Source organism: Oryzias latipes, chromosome 9, assembly GCF_002234675.1.
Source record: "Oryzias latipes chromosome 9, ASM223467v1".
NCBI lineage: Eukaryota > Metazoa > Chordata > Actinopteri > Beloniformes > Adrianichthyidae > Oryzias > Oryzias latipes.
In genome coordinates, this window is record NC_019867.2 from 31,198,039 (window position 1) to 31,220,800 (window position 22,762).

Genomic DNA, 22,762 nt, shown 5'->3' on the forward strand with positions numbered 1-22,762 from the left:
TTTTTTTTAAATAAATACAAATAAAGATGTTGAATTATAAATTAAGGATTTTGCAATACACTTTTGACCACTAGTCCAAAAAGTCTCTTCCTGGAGACGTATGAGAAAATGAGATGGGAGGCTCTTGGTCATTCTGAAGCTAGTGGCAAGCTACTCCCGCGGAGACCTCAATTTTTTGCCCCGCTGTAAACTTGGTCCCCATAAGCATGTGTGTATCCACGATAAGGTCCTCACAGGAATATAGTACAAACAGATAACATTCACACACACACAATGTTCACACACACAACTTACACACAGAATGTTTACAGGCACAATATTCACACACATGCACACACATCACACCAATGTTTACACACAATGTCTCATACACAACATTCAAACACGTACTGTAGAATTCACACACACCACGTGATGCACACACATTAACACTCACTTGTTGACACAAACAACGTTCACACACGTAAAGTTCACACATATATTTACACAGAATGTTTACACGCACGAGTTCACACATACAACACAACGTTCAAACTCAACATTTACACAGACCACATTCATATACAATGTTCACATTGACCATTCACACACAATGTTCACACCACAGTATGCACATGCACAAAGTCACAATAAGTTCAAGCCGAACAATGTTTAAACACAAACGTTCACATGCACAACATCACGCACACAACATTCACAGGATAGCTTTCCGCACACATGCCCACACGTAAAAACGTTCACATCCACAATGTTCACTGCAGTACGTTACACACACAACATTCATACACAAAAGTTCACACCAACTAATTTTTAAGCACATCCATCATACACACAACAATTACACGGTCAATGTTCACAAACACGGGGCACACAAAAACAATGTTCAAACACACACATGACTTTCACACAGCTTCAAATGCAAAACAGTCACAAGGACAGCTTTCATCCACAAATGTTCACACCCATAATTTCACACACTCAATGTTGACACAACAAGATCAACCCACATCCATTTCTGTCAGAGAGATCCAGAACGGATTCTGAAAGGCAAACACTAACACCGTGTGACTGATTCATGAAACAAAAGCTGAAACTCACGACTGACAGCTGTGTGTTCCAAAACACTTGGAGAATGCAGGATCGATCCCGCTACCTCTCGCACGCTTTTCCTCAAAGGATTTTTCATTTTTTTTAAATAAATACAAAATAAGATGTTGACATAAATTAAGGATTTGCAATACCACTTTTGACACTAGTCCCAAAAAGTCTCTTCCTGGAGACATATGAGAAAATGAGAGGGGAGGCTTTGGTCATTCTGAAGCTAGTGGCAAGCTACTCCCGCGGAGACCTCAATTTTTGTCCCCGCTGTAAACTTGGCCCCATAAGCTTGTGTGTATCCACGATAAGGTCTTCACAGGAATACAAGTACAAAACAGAAACATTCACACACACACAATGTTCACACACAAAACTTACACACAGAATGTTTACAGGCACATTATTCACACACATGCACACAACATTCACACACATAATGTTTACACACAACGTTCTCATACACAACATTCACACACGTATTGTAGAATTCACACACACCACGTTGATGCACAAAACATTAATACTCACTATGTTGACACAAACAACGTTCACACACGTAAAGTTCACACATATATTACACAGATGTTTACACGCACGATGTTCACACATACAAACACAACGTTCAAACTCAACATTTACACAGACCACATTCATATACAATGTTCACATTGACCATGTTCACACACACAATGTTCACACACACAATATTCACTCACCAAAGTTCACAGATAACGTTCAAGCAACAATGTTTGAACACATAACGTTCACACACAACATTCACACACAGCATTCACAGGGATAGCTTTCATGCACACAGTGCCCACACGTAAAACGTTCACATCCACAATGTTCACTTGCAGTACGTTCACACACACAACATTCACACACAAAAGGTTCACACCAACTAATTTTTTTAAGCACATCCATCATACACACAACAATTACACGGTCAATGTTCACAAACACGGGGCACACAAAAACAATGTTCAAACACACACATGACTTTCACACACAGCGTTCAAATGCAAAACAGTCACAAGGACAGCTTTCATCCACACAATGTTCACACCCATAATGTTCACACACTCAATGTTGACACATACAAGATCAACCCACATTCCATTTCTGTCAGAGAGATCCAGAATCGGGATTCTGAAAGGCAGAAGCACTAACACCGTGTGACTGATTCATGAAACAAAAGCTGAAACTCACGACTGACAGCTGTGTGTTCCAAAACACTTGGAGAATGCGGCATCGATCCCGCTACCTTGCAAGCTTTTCCTCAAAGCATTTTTCAGTTTTTTTTTTAAATAACTACAAAATAAAGATGTTGATAAAAATAAGGATTTTGCAATACCACTTTTGACCACTAGTCCCAAAAAGTCTCTTCCTGGAGACATATGAGAAAATGAGAGGGAGGGCTTTTGGGTCATTCTGAAGCTAGTGGCAAGCTACTCCCCGCGGAGACCTCAATTTTTGTCCCCGCTGTAAACTTGGTCCCCATAAGCTTGTGTGTATCCACAATAAGTCTCACAGGAATATAAGTACAAACAGATAACATTACCACACACATTCACACACACACAATGTTCACACACACAACTTACACACAGAATGTTTACAGGCACATTATTCACACACATGCACACAACATTCACACACATAATGTTTACACACAACGTTCTCATACACAACATTCACACACGTACTGTAGAATTCACACACACCACGTTGATGCACAAACATTAACACTCACTATGTTGACACAAACAACGTTCACACACGTAAGTTCACACATATATTTACACAGAATGTTTACACGCACGATGTTCACACATACAAACACAACGTTCAAACTCAACATTTACACGACCACATTCACACAATGTTCACATTGACCATGTTCACACACACAATGTTCACACGCACAATATTCACCACAATTCACAATAAGTTCACACATGTACACATAAGTTCACATGCACAACATTCACACAACAATAGTCTTTAGCGAAGCACAGTAACGTTCACACAACAACATTCACACACACAACATTCACACACACACATTCACAGGGATAGCTTCACGCACACAGTGCCCACACGTAAAACGTTCACATCCACAATGTTCACTTGCAGACTTCACACACACAACATTCAACACAAAAGGTTCACACAACTAATTTTTTTAAGCACATCCATCATACACACAACAATTACACGGTCAATGTTCACAAACACGGGGCACACAAAACAATGTTCAAACACACACATGACTTTACACACAGCGTTCAAATGCAAAACAGTCACAAGGACAGCTTTCATCCACACAATGTTCACACCATAATGTTCACACACTCAATGTTGACACATACAAGATCAACCCACATTCCATTTCTGTCAGAGAGATCCAGAATCGGGATTCTGAAAGGCAGAAGCACTAACACCGTGTGACTGATTCATGAAACAAAAGCTGAAACTCACGACTGACAGCTGTGTGTTCCAAAACACTTGGAGAATGGGGCATCGATCCCGCTACCTCTCGCACGCTTTTCCTCAAAGCATTTTTCAGTTTTTTTTAAATAAAACAAAATAAAGATGTTGACATAAATTAAGGATTTTGCAATACCACTTTTGACCACTAGTCCCAAAAAGTCTCTTCCTGGAGACATATGAGAAAATGAGAGGGGAGGCTTTTGGCTCATTCTGAAGCTAGTGGCAAGCTACTCCCCGCGGAGACCTCAATTTTTGTCCCCGCTGTAAACTTGGTCCCCATAAGCTTGTGTGTATCCACAATAAGTCCTCACAGGAATATAAGTACAAACAGATAACATTCACACACACACAATGTTCACACACAAACTTACACACAGAATGTTTACAGGCACATTATTCACACACATGCACACAACATTCACACACATAATGTTTACACACAACGTTCTCATACACAACATTCACACACGTACTGTAGAATTCACACACACCACGTGATGCACAAAACATTAATACTCACTATGTGACACAAACAACGTTCACACACGTAAAGTCACACATATATTTACACAGAGTGTTTACACGCACGATGTTCACACATACAAACACAACGGCAAACTCAACATTTACACAGACCACATCACATACAATGTTCACATTGACCATGTCACACACACAATGTTCACACACACAATATTCACATGCCACAAAGTTCACAGATAACGTTCAAGCGAACAAGTTTGAACACATAAGTTCACACACACAACATTCACACACACAGCATCACAGGATAGCTTCACGCACACAGTGCCCACACGTAAAACGTTCACATCCACAAGTTCACTTGCAGTACGTTCACACACACAACATTCACACAAAAAAGGTCACACCAACTAATTTTTTAAGCACATCCATCATACACACAACAATTACACGTCTTTTTCACAAACACGGGGCACACAAAAACAATGTTCAAACACACACATGACTTTCACACACAGCATTCAAATGCAAAACAGTCACAAGGACAGCTTTCATCCACACAATGTTCACACCCATAATGTTCACACACTCAATGTTGACACATACAAGATCAACCCACATCCATTTCTGTCAGAGAATCCAGAACAGGATTCTGAAAGGCAGAAGCACTAACACCGTGTGACTGATTCATGAAACAAAAGCTGAAACTCACGACTGACAGCTGTGTGTTCCAAAACACTTGGAGAATGCAGGCATCGATCCGCTACCTCTCGCACGCTTTTCCTCAAAGCATTTTTCAGTTTTTTTTTAAATAAATACAAAATAAAGATGTTGACATAAATTAAGGATTTTGCAATACCACTTTTGACCACTAGTCCCAAAAAGTCTCTTCCTGGAGACGTATAGAAAATGAGAGGGAGGGCTCTTGGCTCATTCTGAAGCTAGTGGCAAGCTACTCCCCGCGGAGACCTCAATTTTTGTCCCCGCTGTAAACTTGGTCCCCATAAGCATGTCTGTATCCACAATAAGGTCCTCACAGGAATATAAGTACAAACAGATAACATTCACACACACAATGTTCACACACACAACTTACACACAGAATGTTTACAGGCACATTATTCACACACATGCACACAACATTCACACACATAATGTTTACACACAACGTTCTCATACACAACATTCACACACGTACTGGTAGAATTCACACACACCACGTTGATGCACAAAACATTAACACTCACTATGTTGACACAAACAACGTTCACACACGTAAAGTTCACACATATATTTACACAGAATGTTTACACGCACGATGTTCACACATACAAACACAACGTTCAAACTCAACATTACACAGACCACATTCACATACAATGTTCACATTGACCATGTTCACACACACAATGTTCACACACACAATATTCACATGCACAAAGTTCACAGATAACGTTCAAGCGAACAATGTTTGAACACATAACGTTCACACACACAACATTCACACACACAGCATTCACAGGATAGCTTTCACGCACACAGTGCCCACACGTAAAACGTTCACATCCACAATGTTCACTTGCAGTACGTTCACACACACCAACATTCACACAAAAAAGGTTCACACCAACTAATTTTTTTAAGCACATCCATCATACACACAACAATTACACGGTCATTTTTCACAAAACACGGGGCACACAAAAACAATGTTCAACACACACATGACTTTCACACACAGCATTCAAATGCCAAACAGTCACAAGGACAGCTTTCATCCACACAATGTTCACACCCATAATGTTCACACACTCAATTGACACATACAAGATCAACCCACATTCCATTTCTGTCAGAGAGATCCAGAATCAGGGATTCTGAAAGGCAGAAGCACTAACACCGTGTGACTGATTCATGAAACAAAAGCTGAAACTCACGACTGACAGCTGTGTGTTCCAAAACACTTGAGAATGCAGGCATCGATCCCGCTACCTCTCGCACGCTTTTCCTCAAAGCATTTTTCAGTTTTTTTTAAATAAATACAAAATAAAGATGTTGACATAAATTAAGGATTTTGCAATACCACTTTTGACCACTAGTCCCAAAAAGTCTCTTCCTGGAGACGTATGAGAAAATGAGAGGGGAGGGTCTTGGTCATTCTGAAGCTAGTGGCAAGCTACTCCCCGCGGAGACCTCAATTTTTGTCCCGCTGTAAACTTGGTCCCCATAAGCTGTCTGTATCCACATAAGTCCTCACAGGAATATAAGTACAAACAGATAACATTCACACACACACAATGTTCACACACACAACTTACACACAGAATGTTTACAGGCACATATTCACACACATGCACACAACATTCACACAATAATGTTTACACACAACGTTCTCATACACAACATTCACACACGTCTGTAGAATTCACACACACCACGTTGATGCACAAAACATTAACACTCACTATGTTGACACAAACAACGTTCACACACGTAAAGTTCACACATATATTTACACAGAATGTTTACACGCACGATGTTCACACATACAAACACAACGTTCAAACTCAACATTTACACAGACCACATTCACACACAATGTTCACATTGACCATGTTCACACACACAATGTTCACACGCACAATATTCACTGCACATCACAATAAGTTTCACATGTACACATAACGTTCACATGAAACATTCAACCACACATACAGATGCTTTGAAACCACATGAACGTTAACACACAACATTCACACACACAACATTCACACACACAGCATTCACACAGGGATAGCTTTCAGCACACATGCCCACACGTAAAACGTTCACATCCACAATGTTCACTTGCAGTACGTTCACACACACAACATTCAACACACAAAAGGTTCACACCAACTAATTTTTTTAAGCACATCCATCATACACACAACAATTACACGGTCAATGTTCACAAACACGGGGCACACAAAAACAATGTTCAAACACACACATGACTTTACACACAGCGTTCAAATGCAAAACAGTCACAAGGACAGCTTTCATCCACACAATGTTCACACCCATAATGTTCACACACTCAATGCTGACACATACAAGATCAACCCACATTCCATTTCTGTCAGAGAGATCCAGAATCGGGATTCTGAAAGGCAGAAGCACTAACACCGTGTGACTGATTCATGAAACAAAAGCTGAAACTCACGACTGACAGCTGTGTGTTCCAAAACACTTGGAGAATGCGGCATCGATCCCGCTACCTTTGCAAGCTTTTCCTCAAAGCATTTTTCAGTTTTTTTTTAAATAACTACAAAATAAAGATGTTGATATAAAATAAGGATTTTGCAATACCACTTTTGACCACTAGTCCCAAAAAGTCTCTTCCTGGAGACATATGAGAAAATGAGAGGGGAGGGCTTTTGGGTCATTCTGAAGCTAGTGGCAAGCTACTCCCCGCGGAGACCTCAATTTTTGTCCCCGCTGTAAACTTGGTCCCCATAAGCTTGTGTGTATCCACAATAAGGTCCTCACAGGAATATAAGTACAAACAGATAACATTCACACACCACACAATGTTCACACACAAAACTTACACACAGAATGTTTACAGGCACATTATTCACACACATGCACACAACATTCACACACATAATGTTTACACACAACGTTCTCATACACAACATTCACACACGTACTGTAGAATTCACACACACCACGTTGATGCACAAAACATTAATACTCACTATGTTGACACAAACAACGTTCACACACGTAAATTCACACATATATTTACACAGAGTGTTACACGCACGATGTTCACACATACAAACACAACGTTCAAACTCAACATTTACACAGACCACATTCACATACAATGTTCACATTGACCATGTTCACACACACAATGTTCACACCACAATATTCACATGCACAAAGTTCACAGATAACGTTCAAGCGAACAATGTTTGAACACACAACAGTTCACATACACAAACATTCACACACACACATTCACAGGGATAGCTTTCAGCACACAGTGCCCACACGTAAAACGTTCACATCCACAATGTTCACTTGCAGACGTTCACACACACAACATTCACACACAAAAGGTTCACACCAACTAATTTTTTTAAGCACATCCATCATACACACAACAAATTACAGGTCAATGTTCACAAACACGGGGCACACAAAAACAATGTTCAAACACACACATGACTTTCACACACAGCGTTCAAATGCAAAACAGTCACAAGGACAGCTTTCATCCACACAATGTTCACACCCATAATGTTCACACACTCAATGCTGACACATACAAGATCAACCCACATTCCATTTCTCAGAGAGATCCAGAATCGGGATTCTGAAAGGCAGAAGCACTAACACCGTGCTGACTGATTCATGAAACAAAAGCTGAAACTCACGACTGACAGCTGTGTGTTCCAAAACACTTGGAGAATGCAGGCATCGATCCCGCTACCTCTCGCACGCTTTTCCTCAAAGCATTTTTCAGTTTTTTTTTAAATAAATACAAAATAAAGATGTTGACATAAATTAAGGATTTGCAATACCACTTTTGACCACTAGTCCCAAAAAGTCTCTTCCTGGAGACATATGAGAAAATGAGAGGGGAGGCTTCTTGGTCATTCTGAAGCTATGGCAAGCTACTCCCCGCGGAGACCTCAATTTTTGTCCCCGCTGTAAACTTGGTCCCCATAAGCTTGTGTGTATCCACATAAGTCTCACAGGAATAAAGTACAAACAGATAACATTCACACACACACAATGTTCACACACAAACTTACACACAGAATGTTTACAGGCACATTATTCACACACATGCACACAACATTCACACACATAATGTTTACACACAACGTTCTCATACACAACATTCACACACGTATTGTAGAATTCACACACACCACGTTGATGCACAAAACATTAATACTCACTATGTTGACACAAACAACGTTCACACACGTAAAGTTCACACATATATTTACACAGAGTGTTTACACGCACGATGTTCACACATACAAACACAACGTTCAAACTCAACATTTACACAGACCACATTCATACAATGTTCACATTGACCATGTTCACACACACAATGTTCACACACACAATATTCACATGCACAAAGTTCACAGATAACGTTCAAGCGAACAATGTTTGAACACATAACGTTCACACACACAACATTCACACACAGCATTCACAGGGATAGCTTTCATGCACACAGTGCCCACACGTAAAACGTTCACATCCACAATGTTCACTTGCAGTACGTTCACACACACAACATTCACACACAAAAGGTTCACACCAACTAATTTTTTTAAGCACATCCATCATACACACAACAATTACACGGTCAATGTTCACAAACACGGGGCACACAAAAACAATGTTCAAACACACACATGACTTTCACACACAGCGTTCAAATGCAAAACAGTCACAAGGACAGCTTTCATCCACACAATGTTCACACCCATAATGTTCACACACTCAATGCTGACACATACAAGATCAACCCACATTCCATTTCTGTCAGAGAGATCCAGAATCGGGATTCTGAAAGGCAGAAGCACTAACACCGTGTGACTGATTCATGAAACAAAAGCTGAAACTCACGACTGACAGCTGTGTGTTCCAAAACACTTGGAGAATGCGGCATCGATCCCCTACCTTTTCGCAAGCTTTCCTCAAAGCATTTTTCAGTTTTTTTTTAAATAAATACAAAATAAAGATGTTGACATAAATTAAGGATTTTGCAATACCACTTTTGACCACTAGTCCCAAAAAGTCTCTTCGCTGAGACATATGAGAAAATGAGAGGGGAGGGCTCTTGGGCCATTCTGAAGCTAGTGGCAAGCTACTCCCCGCGGAGACCTCAATTTTTGTCCCCGCTGTAAACTTGGTCCCCATAAGCTTGTGTTATCCACGATAAGGTCTTCACAGGAATACAAGTACAAACAGATAACATTCACACACACACAATGTTCACACACAAACTTACACACAGAATGTTTACAGGCACATTATTCACACACATGCACACAACATTCACACACATAATGTTTACACACAACGTTCTCATACACAACATTCACACACATTGTAGAATTCACACACACCACGTGATGCACAAAACATTAATACTCACTATGTTGACACAAACAACGTTCACACACGTAAAGTTCACACATATATTTACACAGATGTTTACACGCACGATGTTCACACATACAAACACAACGTTCAAACTCAAATTTACACAGACCACATTCATATACAATGTTCACATTGACCAGTTCACACACACAATGTTCACACACACAATATTCACATGCACAAATCACAGATAACGTTCAAGCAACAATGTTTGAACACATAACGTTCACACACACAACATTCACACACAGCATTCACAGGGATAGCTTTCAGCACACAGTGCCCACACTAAAACGTTCACATCCACAATGTTCACTTGCAGTACGTTCACACACACAACATTCACACACAAAAGGTTCACACCAACTAATTTTTTTAAGCACATCCATCATACACACAACAATACACGTCAATGTTCACAAAACACGGGGCACACAAAAACAATGTTCAAACACACACATGACTTTCAACACAGCGTTCAAATGCAAAACAGTCACAAGGACAGCTTTCATCCACACAATGTTCACACCCATAATGTTCACACACTCAATGCTGACACATACAAGATCAACCCACATTCCATTTCTGTCAGAGAGATCCAGAATCGGGATTCTGAAAGGCAGAAGCACTAACACGTGTGACTGATTCATGAAACAAAAGCCTGAAACTCACGACGACAGCTGTGTGTTCCAAAACACTTGGAGAATCGGCATCGATCCCGCTACCTTTTGCAAGCTTTTCCTCAAAGCATTTTCAGTTTTTTTTTTAAAAACTACAAAATAAAGATGTTGATATAAAATTAAGGATTTTGCAATACCACTTTTGACCACTAGTCCCAAAAAGTCTCTTCCTGGAGACATATGAGAAAATGAGAGGGAGGGCTTTTGGGTCATTCTGAAGCTAGTGGCAAGTACTCCCGCGGAGACCTCAATTTTGTCCCCGCTGTAAACTTGGTCCCCATAAGCTTGTGTGTATCCACAAAGGTCTCACAGGAATATAAGTACAAACAGATAACATTCACAACACACACAATGTTCACACAACAACTTACACACAGAATTTTACAGGCACATTATTCACACACATGCACACAACATCACACACATAATGTTTACACACAACGTTCTCATACACAACATTCACACACGTACTGTAGAATTCACACACACCACGTTGATGCACAAAACATTAACACTCACTATGTTGACACAAACAACAACGTTCACACACGTAAAGTTCACACATATATTTACACAGAATGTTTACACGCACGATGTTCACACATACAAACACAACGTTCAAACTCAACATTACACAGACCACATTCACATACAATGTTCACATTGACCAGTTCACACACACAATGTTCACACACACAATATTCACATGCACAAAGTTCACAGATAACGTTCAAGCGAACAATGTTTGAAACACACAACTTCACACACACACATTCACACACACACATTCACAGGGATAGCTTTCATGCACACAGTCCCACACGTAAAACGTTCACTCACAATGTCACTTGCAGTACGTTCACACACACAACATTCACACACAAAAGTTCACACCAACTAATTTTTAAGACATCCATCATACACACAACAATTACACGTCAATGTTCACAAACACGGGCACACAAAACAATTTCAAACACACACATGATTTCACACACAGCGTTCAAATGCAAAACAGTCACAAGGACAGCTTTCATCCACACAATGTTCACACCCATAATGTTCACACACTCAATGCTGACACATACAAGATCAACCCACATTCCATTTCTGTCAGAGAGATCCAGAATCGGATTCTGAAAGCAGAAGCACTAACACCGTGTGACTGATTCATGAAACAAAAGCTGAAACTCACGACTGACAGCTGTGTTTCCAAAACACTTGGAGAATGCAGGCATCGATCCCGCTACCTTTTGCAAGCTTTTCCTCAAAGCATTTTTCAGTTTTTTTTTTAAATAACTACAAAATAAAGATGTTGATATAAATAAGGATTTTGCAATACCACTTTTGACCACTAGTCCCAAAAAGTCTCTTCCTGGAGACATATGAGAAAATGAGAGGGGAGGGCTTTTGGGTCATTCTGAAGCTAGTGGCAAGCTACTCCCCGCGAGACCTCAATTTTTGTCCCCGCTGTAAACTTGGTCCCCATAAGCTTGTGTGTATCCACATAAGTCCTCACAGGAATATAAGTACAAACAGATAACATTCACACACACACACACACATTCACACACAATGTTCACACACACAACTTACACACAGAATGTTACAGGCACAATATTCACACACATGCACACACCATTCACAAACATAATGTTTACACACAACTTCTCATACACAACATTCACACAACGTACTGTAAGAATTCACACACACCACGTTGTTGCACACAACATTCACACTCACTATGTTGACACAAACAACGTTCACACACGTAGAGTTCACACATATATTTACACAGAAGTTTACATGCACGATGTTCACACATACAAACACAACGTTCAAACTCAACATTTACACGGACCACATTCACACACAATGTTCACATTGACCATGTTCACACACACAATGTTCACACGCACAATATTCACTGCACAAAGTTCACAGATAACGTTTAAGCCAACAATGTTTAAAACACATAACGTTCACATGCACAACATTTACACACACACAACATCACAGGGATAGCTTTAAAGCACACAGTGCCACATGTAAAACGTTCACACACACAACATTCACACACACAACATTCACACACACAACATTCACAGGGATAGCTTTAAAGCACACAGTGCCCACATGTAAAACGTTTCACACACACAACATTCACACCACAACATTCACACACACAACATTCACAGGATAGCTTTCACGCACACAGTGCCACACGTAAAACGTTCACATCCACAATGTTCACTTGCAGTACGTTCACACACACAACATTCACACACAAAAGGTTCACACCAACTAATTTTTTTAAGCACATTCCATCATACACACAACAATTACACGGTCCAATGTTCACAAACACGGGGCACACAAAAACAATGTTCAAACACACACATGACTTTCACACACAGCGTTCCAAATGCAAAACAGTCACAAGACAGCTTTCATCCACACAATGTTCACACCCATAATTTCACACACTCAATGCTGACACATACAAGATCAACCCACATTCCATTTCTGTCAGAGAGATCCAGAATCGGAATTCTGAAAGGCAGAAGCACTAACACCGTGGACTGATTCATGAAACAAAAGCTGAAACTCACGCCTGACAGCTGCGTGTTCCAAAACACTTGGAAATGCGGGCATCGATCCCGCTACCTCTCGCATGCTAAGCGAGCGCTCTACCATTTGAGCTAATTCCCCTGCTGGACAGCCGCAACCCCCACCTCTCCTTATGTACTGCCTCGTTTCCACTGTGTGGCGTGTGCTAAGCGCATTCTACCATTGAAGCTCATTCCCTGACTGGGGAGGCACAACCCCCACTTCCTATGAGCTCACTGCAGTCTGAGCACACCACTTTTCACATGAAGCCGTTCATACTGCAGACATGGGTTCCTGTTACTTTGGCTCTTAGTTTCACTATGTACGCTAATCTCTTGATTGTATTTGTCTTGCAATAATGTTTTTTTTTACTACTAAACTGCAGCATTTTATAGTAAATCTTCATCTTTCATAATTTTAGAAGCAACATTCTTTTCATTTAGTTCCTATGGAACTTCTTCATACATAAGTTGGGAATCACTGTACTTGTATTTAAACTTCATTCAGTTCTCAGTTTTCAGTATCAATTCAGTTAATAGGTTTTCACCACACCAGGAGTGGCGCTGCCGAGTGGCGGCTCTGATTGTTATGACTTTTTGTTTTCTTGTCTTTTGTGTCTTTAAGTATTTATTATAGTCTTGTCCTTTTTCTTTTTTTTTTTTGCCCGCTTCGCACATCACCACAGTCAACAGCATGGATGTTGCCTGCTCCAAACTAGTGCATCCACTTTTCCTGTTACTCTTGTCACCCCTAATGATCACCTGTAAAGTGGCCAGTCTTTCGTTTACTCCCGCAATCAGCTGTTTGTTTCTGAGCAGGCCTGTTCTGCCGCTAGGGTTCTTTACCCAATTTTTCCAAGCTGGGATCAATAAAAAATCTCTATATTTCTTCTCCCTGCCGAACTGCGTCCGGTTGTTTGCGTCTGGTTTGACGTCTTTATCTTCATCACAAAGTCTAAGTTTAAACCAGCGATGAAGATTCAGTCAAAAAAAGTTTTCGACCTGAAGATGTTCTGATCTGAGGAAACTGGTATTAGGGAGATTAATGGTAAATCAGGCATCTGTTAAGAAACTTTAGCACAGAAGATGTTCTTCTGTTAAAAATAAATACTCAATGTATCAAGATTTATGTCAAAACAAAATAAATAATCTTCTTGCTCTGAAAAGTTGATCTGAGACTTGTTATAATAATATTCTGTTAAAGAAAAAAATGTCACTTTTATTGAATTTTACAAATCACAAACGAATTCTACAAATCAACAATTTCCTTCACTGAATCCTCATCATCTGCAAAAACAAAAAAAACACAACAACCTAAAAATGTTTTATTTTTAAACTAAATTTTGTAGTAGCATTTTAATGTGAAAAATAGTTTTTTCAGAAACCAGAAGCTAAAAGTTATCAAAGTTCAAAGTTATCAACTTTGGCTTCTTTCAGACCGGTCCTTGAAAATATCTTCTTACATTACCCCGGTCCGTGACCTGAAAAGGTTGGAGACCACTGCCCTAATGCATTAAACAACACGAAAAAAAACAATGTGAACAAACAGACTTCTCTAATGTTGGATGTTTTGAAAATGCCACACCATCTGACATTTGATTTTTCACTGCCCTCTGAAAGCAGAACTGACCCCAATCATTATGAAAACAGCCATGCAGTTACAGCTAATGCCCATGTGGGGCAATGTTGCTTAGATATGGCCAGCCAGTCTTAGATAAGGTCAGGTTTATGCAACAAAGCAATTTGTCAGTGGTGGGCCGTTAGGGCCTTCAAGGCCTTCTCTAAAAGCCTAAAAAATATCTAAATAATGCGCTAATCATATTTTGTCCATGCATACTCATTAAATCATTCCAAATAGTCTGTCCATTCCCTTTTATTGTGTTTATGATGGTTATGCTGCTTCCAGACAGATGTATTTTCACATTGGAGCATTTAACCAATCACATTTCAGCTGTCCTTTGTTGGCAGGCAGGGTCAGAGCTAAAGAGGCCTTCACTATCTGTTCTGAAGGCCCTCTAATGCAAAATCAATCGCCGCGTTTACATGGGCAAAAGTAATCGGAATGAACGCCTGATCGGAAAGAAAATGCGTCATGTAAAGGCGCCGTTCGGAATACTCTGTCCCGGTCAGACTCGTTCGGATCAAAATTTCTTTCCGATCGAGATAGGTGGGTTATACCGAGCTCTGCGGACGCCCCGTGAAAACCGCTGCTCCGCTCTCACCCCGCTAGCACTCCCCTCTCTTTCACCCCTCACGAGGGAGATGCGGGGGGATGTGTGCCCACTGAGGTCAGGACCCGGCACCCGAGCTCTGCATTCGGGTTCCGGTGCCAGTGGACCGAGTGAACCTCTCTGAGCAGAGCAGCCAGATTTATTAATGTGTTTGAGGTAGGGTGCTTTGTTACGTTGAAAGTTGTGCCCCAACAAAATAAAGGCGGATGTTATTCCCAGACATTTACGTGCAGCCAAACTGCAGATTGAAGCGTTTCCCGCATGGTCCTGATTTTGCGCATGTCAGCCTGTCCTACCACTGGGTTCTTCTTCCAGCTCAGTTCTTCCACAAGAAAAGCACTGACCACACGGATTAAATATAAAATGATGAGCGAACATGCACTTCATAATATTCATAACATTAATAAAAGCCCGTTTGGAAGATCGCCTCTTTTACCGAGCTGCTGCATAAATATATGTGACAACGGGACACATTTTCCTTCCGGTATTTTCGACACAACTGCGCATGCCCAAATGATTTATTCCGACCAAAAGTGTGACCCATGTGAACGTTTCTTCTAATCGGAAAAAGGTTTTCTGATCCCATGTGCACGGGTGAATTTTAACCCCACCATTGATCCGATCAAGATATTCTGCCCATGTAACCGCGACTAATGTCGGTCAATCATTTCGCTTCAACCAATCAGATTTTGATTTGGTGTCAGCAGGGCCTTCTAGCAGGCTTAGGCAGCGTCACAGTATTCAGACCTTCTGATTGGACAGAAGTTTCAGGAAGTCACAAGAAGCCTTGTCCAGTTTGACACAGATCCCCAGAGCATTTTTTGATCAGTCTCGGTTAAAACAGACTGACTGTTATGTATCGATGGAGGATCTAGCAGGAACATCTCCCACTGATCTCCTTGACTTCCTTCATCAGAAAAATCTGAGTGAATCATGAAGCAGTATTACAGATTTGTGTGTTTGGACTGACCGTCCCTGTGTCCACTGCGTCTGCCAAACGGACATTTTTGGCTCTAAAGCGAATTCAAACCTACGCAGAAACACAACTGGACAGACTCTGCTCTCAGCCCCGATGATGGAATAGAAAAGGACTTCTGGATGGAACTGAAGACCATTATCTACATGACAGGGTGATGGAACTGTTTAAGGAAAGAGAGGAGGATGGATTTATTTTCTAATCATCCAAATTTTTGATGGAGTGAAATGATAAATATAACAATAAAAATTATTCCAAATTTATGTGATTATTTTCCATGTTTTGCTGGCTGTAGTTGCATAGCGAGATTTGTTCATTGTTTTGTTTATTCCGTTTATTTAGAGGAATAAAAATGTTCTATGAGGGGCCGAGTGATTCAGACGTAGCACTACTGAAGGCCCAGGTGTGTAATGCACGGTCCGCCACTGCAATTTGGTATTGCTCAGGTGGCATGAATCCCCCTAATCACTGTGAAATGTGACACAAGCTGATAACATCATCCACAATTGGCATTTTACTCCTATAGTACAATGGCGTGCAGGTCGTACCATTTGACCTGAATAAATATGGAATAATTAGCCGACGTGTTGGCAGAGCAAACCCGATCCAGAAAGTTTCCATGTTGCAGGATATCAAAAACAACCACAATTAATGCATTTTAAATACAAGAGGGGTTAATATGTGGTAAGGAATCTGTCCATAAGAAACGTATCACAAAGTGTCATTAAGACAAACTAATTTGGGTTCAACTTTGCAAAAATGTATGAATACAACATCTAGTTTTACGCTTGATATGTCTGTTTTGAATACGACTTTTCTATGTTTTGAATACGACTCTTGCAAGTCTTGGATACAAAATTTCCCCTTATCCATCTGTCAAAAATACGTCACAGAGTCACAGGCGTATACATCGAGTCCCGAAACATTGATTCAACTTTGTGGTCAGGCGCCTTAAGCCTAATTTATTAAACTACGATAGAATTAAGCTTTTTAGAATTTTATCGATTCCTCCGGCAGGAAAATTATCTTGATCTTTGTTGAATTAAAAAAAAAAACCTTATCAACAGCCACGTCCTGCTGCATTTTCTTTGTTGACAGGTGACTAGAGCTGATCATATGAACAATGTACCAGACCTGGAAGTGGTGGGAGAAAAGAGCAGCAGCAGACATCCCTCATATTAGGTGTAAACAAGTGCATGTTCTTCATAAAAAGATAAGATAATAAGAGAATGATTAAACAAAATAACAAAACGCCACAGCAGGCGGGGGAGGAATTCCCGCTTCCCTGCTGCCACCGCTCTCCCGTCTGCCCGCTAGCTAGGGATGGGTATCGTTAAGGTTTTAACGGTACTACTACTCTTATTCATACTACTTATCGATACTTTCTGAGGGCGAAAAATAAATAAATAACAAATTAAGAACATAAAGTGTTTTAGTTCCTCATTATGCAACAACATTGTTTTTTTAACAAAACCTTTTACTTTATACATGATAATGTTGCAGTACAAACCTGGAATGCACGTGGATGTGTTAGACAAGTGGTCGGCAACCTGAACCTCTCAAAGAGACATTTGGATCAGTTTCCCACTGAGATGAAAGCACAGGGAGCCACAACTCTAGGTGTGTTAGAAAAAATGCTTTTGCCAATTCATCACGATAGTTCATTTGGCAATACTTGTATTGATTCAAAATGCCGTCAGGATATTTATTTAAATATTTAATTTAATTATTTTTACTGTCTTTTTAGAAGAACTTTCCATCCCATAACAGACTCTGGTCGGCGTTCACAGCTGCAGACACGCCCCCTCCGCGCGTTCACGCTGCTCTCTTCCTCCTGTCTGCTCGCTCTACCTGACGGTGTTAAAGGCTCCACGACAATCTGAGAACATGATAGTTGTTTTACAAAAACCACAGAGAGCCGCAGCACAGGGAGGAAAGAGCCGCAGTTGGGACTGTTTAGCTCTTTCCGCCATAGAATATCTTCGGTAGCATTCCTGTGCGCGCCGCGTGCTGTCTGAACAACAGCCCCGCCCCCCCGTGCACACAAATAGCCAGACAGACCTCTCCTCTTCAGCAAGAATAGCGAAATTAATATCATCATTAATTAATGGAAAATTGACTGACTTGGTGAGTTAAATATGGCAGATAACGTTTATATCTTGTGGGACACAGAAAAATAAAATAATAATAATGCGACTTCTCCAGTACCGATAGCAGAACCGTTGAGGTCAGATGTTAACGACATGATGCGGTCTTGAAGAATGTTGCCCCGGGGTTCGTTCAATACCTGGGTTCGGTACTCATCCCTACCGCCAGCCAACGGCAGCAGGCGGAGGTGGGATTCCCGTTTCTGCTGCTGCCATCTGTCTGCGGCCAGCTGCTGGATCCTCGCTTCACTGCCCAATTTATTCCCGGTTCAGGTGGTGCGCTCGCTCCAGCCCCTGGACATGTCCAGATGTACCCCGCCTCAGCACAAAAGTAGCCAGGACAAGCTCCACTATATCCCCGAAAGGGATACTGTGGGTTAAGAAAATGGATGAAAAAAAACCAGAGAGCTAACCTGGAGCTAAAGTAGGCTAACTGGCTTTCGACCATGGCGAAAAAGAAAAACATAAAATGAAAGAAAGTTGGGATATTTTTTTTATCCTACTGTAAAAACTTTTTATTTAATTTGTTTTTTTACGGTTAGCCTTCTTTAGCTCAGAGTTAACTTAGCTATTTTTGTTTCGTTATCCACTTAATATCAACCAATTTTGACAGACATGCACCTTTCTTTTTGTAAATCTAATGAGCAGGGCGGCATGTCTGCTGCTCCTTTCTGGACTGTTCTGCACCATTTCTGAGTCTGAAACTATCCGCTGGTGTTGTGTTTACACGATTAGCTGTTGACAAGATAATTCCCCTGTTATGGGATTAATAACATTCTTAAAAGTTCAGTTTTATTTTAGTTTAATAGATAAACTTAAATGCTGATGCGTAAATTTGAATGATCTCTGTTTCGGGACTCGATGTAAAAATCTGTAACCCTGTGATGTACTTTTGACAGTTTGTCAACAGGAGATATTTTGGATTCAAGACTTGCAAAAGTCGTATTCAAAACAAAGAAAAGTCGTATTCAAAACAGACATGTCAAACTAAATGTAGTCATACATTTTTGCAAAGTTGTCTACAAATTATTACACATATGAAGGAGATGGAAAATCTTTTCAGAAGTATACTTTTAAAAGTATAGTTATTTGGTTTGCCGATAAATAAATAAAAACCATATTATCAATGCACCTTTAGAAAAACTTTGCTTATAGAATAAGACAAACTTTATACATGAAAAAAACAGAATCTCCCAAGTCTGTACCTTTCACTTTAGATAAAATAACAAACCACTGAAACGCCACTCAGAAGTTTGTCTTAGTTATTCCAGACAGTCGCAAGCAAAACCAGCCGACCTTAGTATGAACTAGACTGTACCACTGCAGTAGGGATGATTGATGCGACGGCCAATCGCTATGAAGTGCAAACCGGGCTTAAGCGTCTGCACCCCCTTCCTGCTGAATTTCACTGATCTTTAGCAGCAAGAGAACTGAGTCATTTGTTTACAAAAGGAGCAGACTTGGCTTGTTTGTTCCACACCATCCTTCAACTTTCATTCCAGCCAAATCACGCAGATCATCCACGGACACAAACTCTGAAGCGCCCAAACTTTCCACTTCTGGCCTCCACTGTAGGTACTTCATGAATGTCGATGGGAAATAAAACCTTTTTCTTCTGTTGTACCTGTTGTTTAAGCTCTCCGAGGTATTTCTGAAGTCCACAGATCACTCCCTCCAAATCCCTCTTTAGAACCTCGTTCGCCAAGATCTGACCTGCAGGAAAAGGTTATTATGTCACTGACGCCAATCACAGAGCTGCATTTAGAGCGCCGCTTTCTGGTTAGTTGGCTCTCTCCTCACCATCAGTCAGCAGCTGCTCCAGCTCTTTAATTTCCTGCGTTTCCATGGCAATGCGGGACAACAGGCCGTCGAGTCGACCCTCTAGCTCGCTTCTCCTCTTGCTCATTGTGTTCAGCGACGCTACAGTCACATGGTCCTGATAGGGGACAGCCAATCAGAACACTGCACATGGTGAAAACAAGAATTGCCTCCTAGCTGGATTTGGCGGTTTTAGGACCACTGGTGATGTCGAGCTCTACAACGACATTCATTGATGGTTTACTAAGCTGTTTAAATCATCGAGCGACGCTACAGTCATCTTCATTTTACCTTTACTTTATGCTATTGTTATCTGAAAGTTGTTTCCAGGCACTTTCCAGGTCTTTTTTTTTCTTTCTGAGACTAGGGGTTGGTTCACTAGGGCACCTGCCTTCACCCACTCCTTCGGACCCCGGCCCAAACCACACTGCATCAGCTCCTTTGGGGCACATCTGCAGGTGGTGGGGCCACAAAGGGGCGATCCCAAGTCATCAATTCAGGCTGAATCTTGGGAAGACCCCAAGGGCCTTTAAGAACTTACCAGTTCTAAGGTAAGTTAGTTGGTGTCTAATTTTGATACTAGACGATTTTTGTTGTTGAATTTTTGCAGACTTCATGAGAAAATAAAAGTAAGCGGGTAGTGTTTTTTCATTCATAAGCCTCTGTATCCAAGCAATGAATACTGGAACATGAAGTCATGTGACCAGTTTTAAGTAAGCTGATTGGCTACAGCCAATGTCCACAAACAATTAGGAGCAGCTGTAGCTTAATGAAATACTTTTAGAATGCGGTATTTTTAATGAAATAGCTGTTTTATTATTCATTCATTCATTCATTCATTCATTCATTCATCAACAGAAGCTGCATTTTTTGACTCAAAATTAAAATGATAAAAGCAATTTGCCAAAATACCTTTTCATTTTTTTCAATGCTGCTTATTCTGTCACTTACTTAAAATGATAATAAAAATGGTATTTGACATTTCATTTTCAAAAAGTTCTCTGGTAAATGTGTAGCAAAATTCATTTAGAAATGTCTAATTTGACAATTAAAATAGATTAACAGAAATACTTTTTTATTTTCAAAATGTAACTGCATTTTGTGACTCAAAATTAAAATTAAAAATCAATACTTCAAAATGCTTTTTCATTTCTACTTAAAAATCGCTTATTCCGTGTCATAATGAAAAAAAAAATGCAAAGAGGGAATTGCATTTTCATTTTCACATCCACCCTGCGGACAGTGTCGCATATTTCAATTCCCTCCATTCCAGAGGGGAGGCGGGGCGATGACGTCAGTGATATCTCTGTGTGTCCGGCTGCTAACAGACACAGACAGACTAGGAGCAGTGCGGCCAGGCTTGTAGCTTTGTGTTAGCGGCAGAGGAGAGGGCTTTGTGACTTTTGTGCTCCCCTGATGATTGTACACAGCTTCTCAGGACTTCGTAGCAGCATTTTTGCCTTATGTGGTCCGGAGTTTGGGACCCCAGCCTCATTCTGAAGCCCCGCTGTCCGCACGGTTCAAAGCTTCTCCTCCGGACTAACTTCGTCTTCGGACGGAACTAAACCCGGCCCGCTAGTCCAGGGAAGCTTCGAAGCGCAGGAGGAGGAAATACTGCTTCGCAGCCCTGAGAAACTCTAAACCATCATATGAATTTGTGTTTCCAGTGGTGTCCAGACAAAATAAAAGCTGTTATTCCCACATATTTACATTCAAGTTGCTCATTGCTGACTGACCGCCTGGAGTTCTGTTCCTCCAAGGCTAATGTTTTTAGCACGTGTTAGCCTAATGCTTCTGTCGGGACCTTGCAGCCAAGAAAAAAGCCCTGACCACATGGATTTTAAAAAAATATGAGCGAGCAGGCCCTTATTAACCATAACAGTAATAACAGCACATTTAGAAGATAGTCTCCTGCAGCTTGGTGCTGATTTTACTGTGCGAGGACAGCTGGAGCCCCATCAACAGTTATAGCAGATTTTGCCATGCTAAACGTTTGCTGGTTGCACCAACACGTATCTTCTAAATGTCTTTT

The 22,762-nt window shown here is 40.7% G+C and overlaps 1 protein-coding gene across 1 annotated transcript in view; it reads right to left on the reverse strand.

Moving 5' to 3' along the window:
* Positions 1-22,762, reverse strand: part of LOC101172418 (centriolin) — a 42,318-nt gene that overhangs the window by 17,670 nt on the left and 1,886 nt on the right. The window contains exons 2-3 of the mRNA XM_011479714.3: positions 20,713-20,848; positions 20,537-20,625 (exon numbers count right to left, since the gene is read on the reverse strand). Coding sequence (XP_011478016.1) covers positions 20,537-20,625; positions 20,713-20,818 — 195 coding nt within the window. The 5' untranslated portion in view covers positions 20,819-20,848. The remainder of the gene's footprint in view (positions 1-20,536; positions 20,626-20,712; positions 20,849-22,762) is intronic.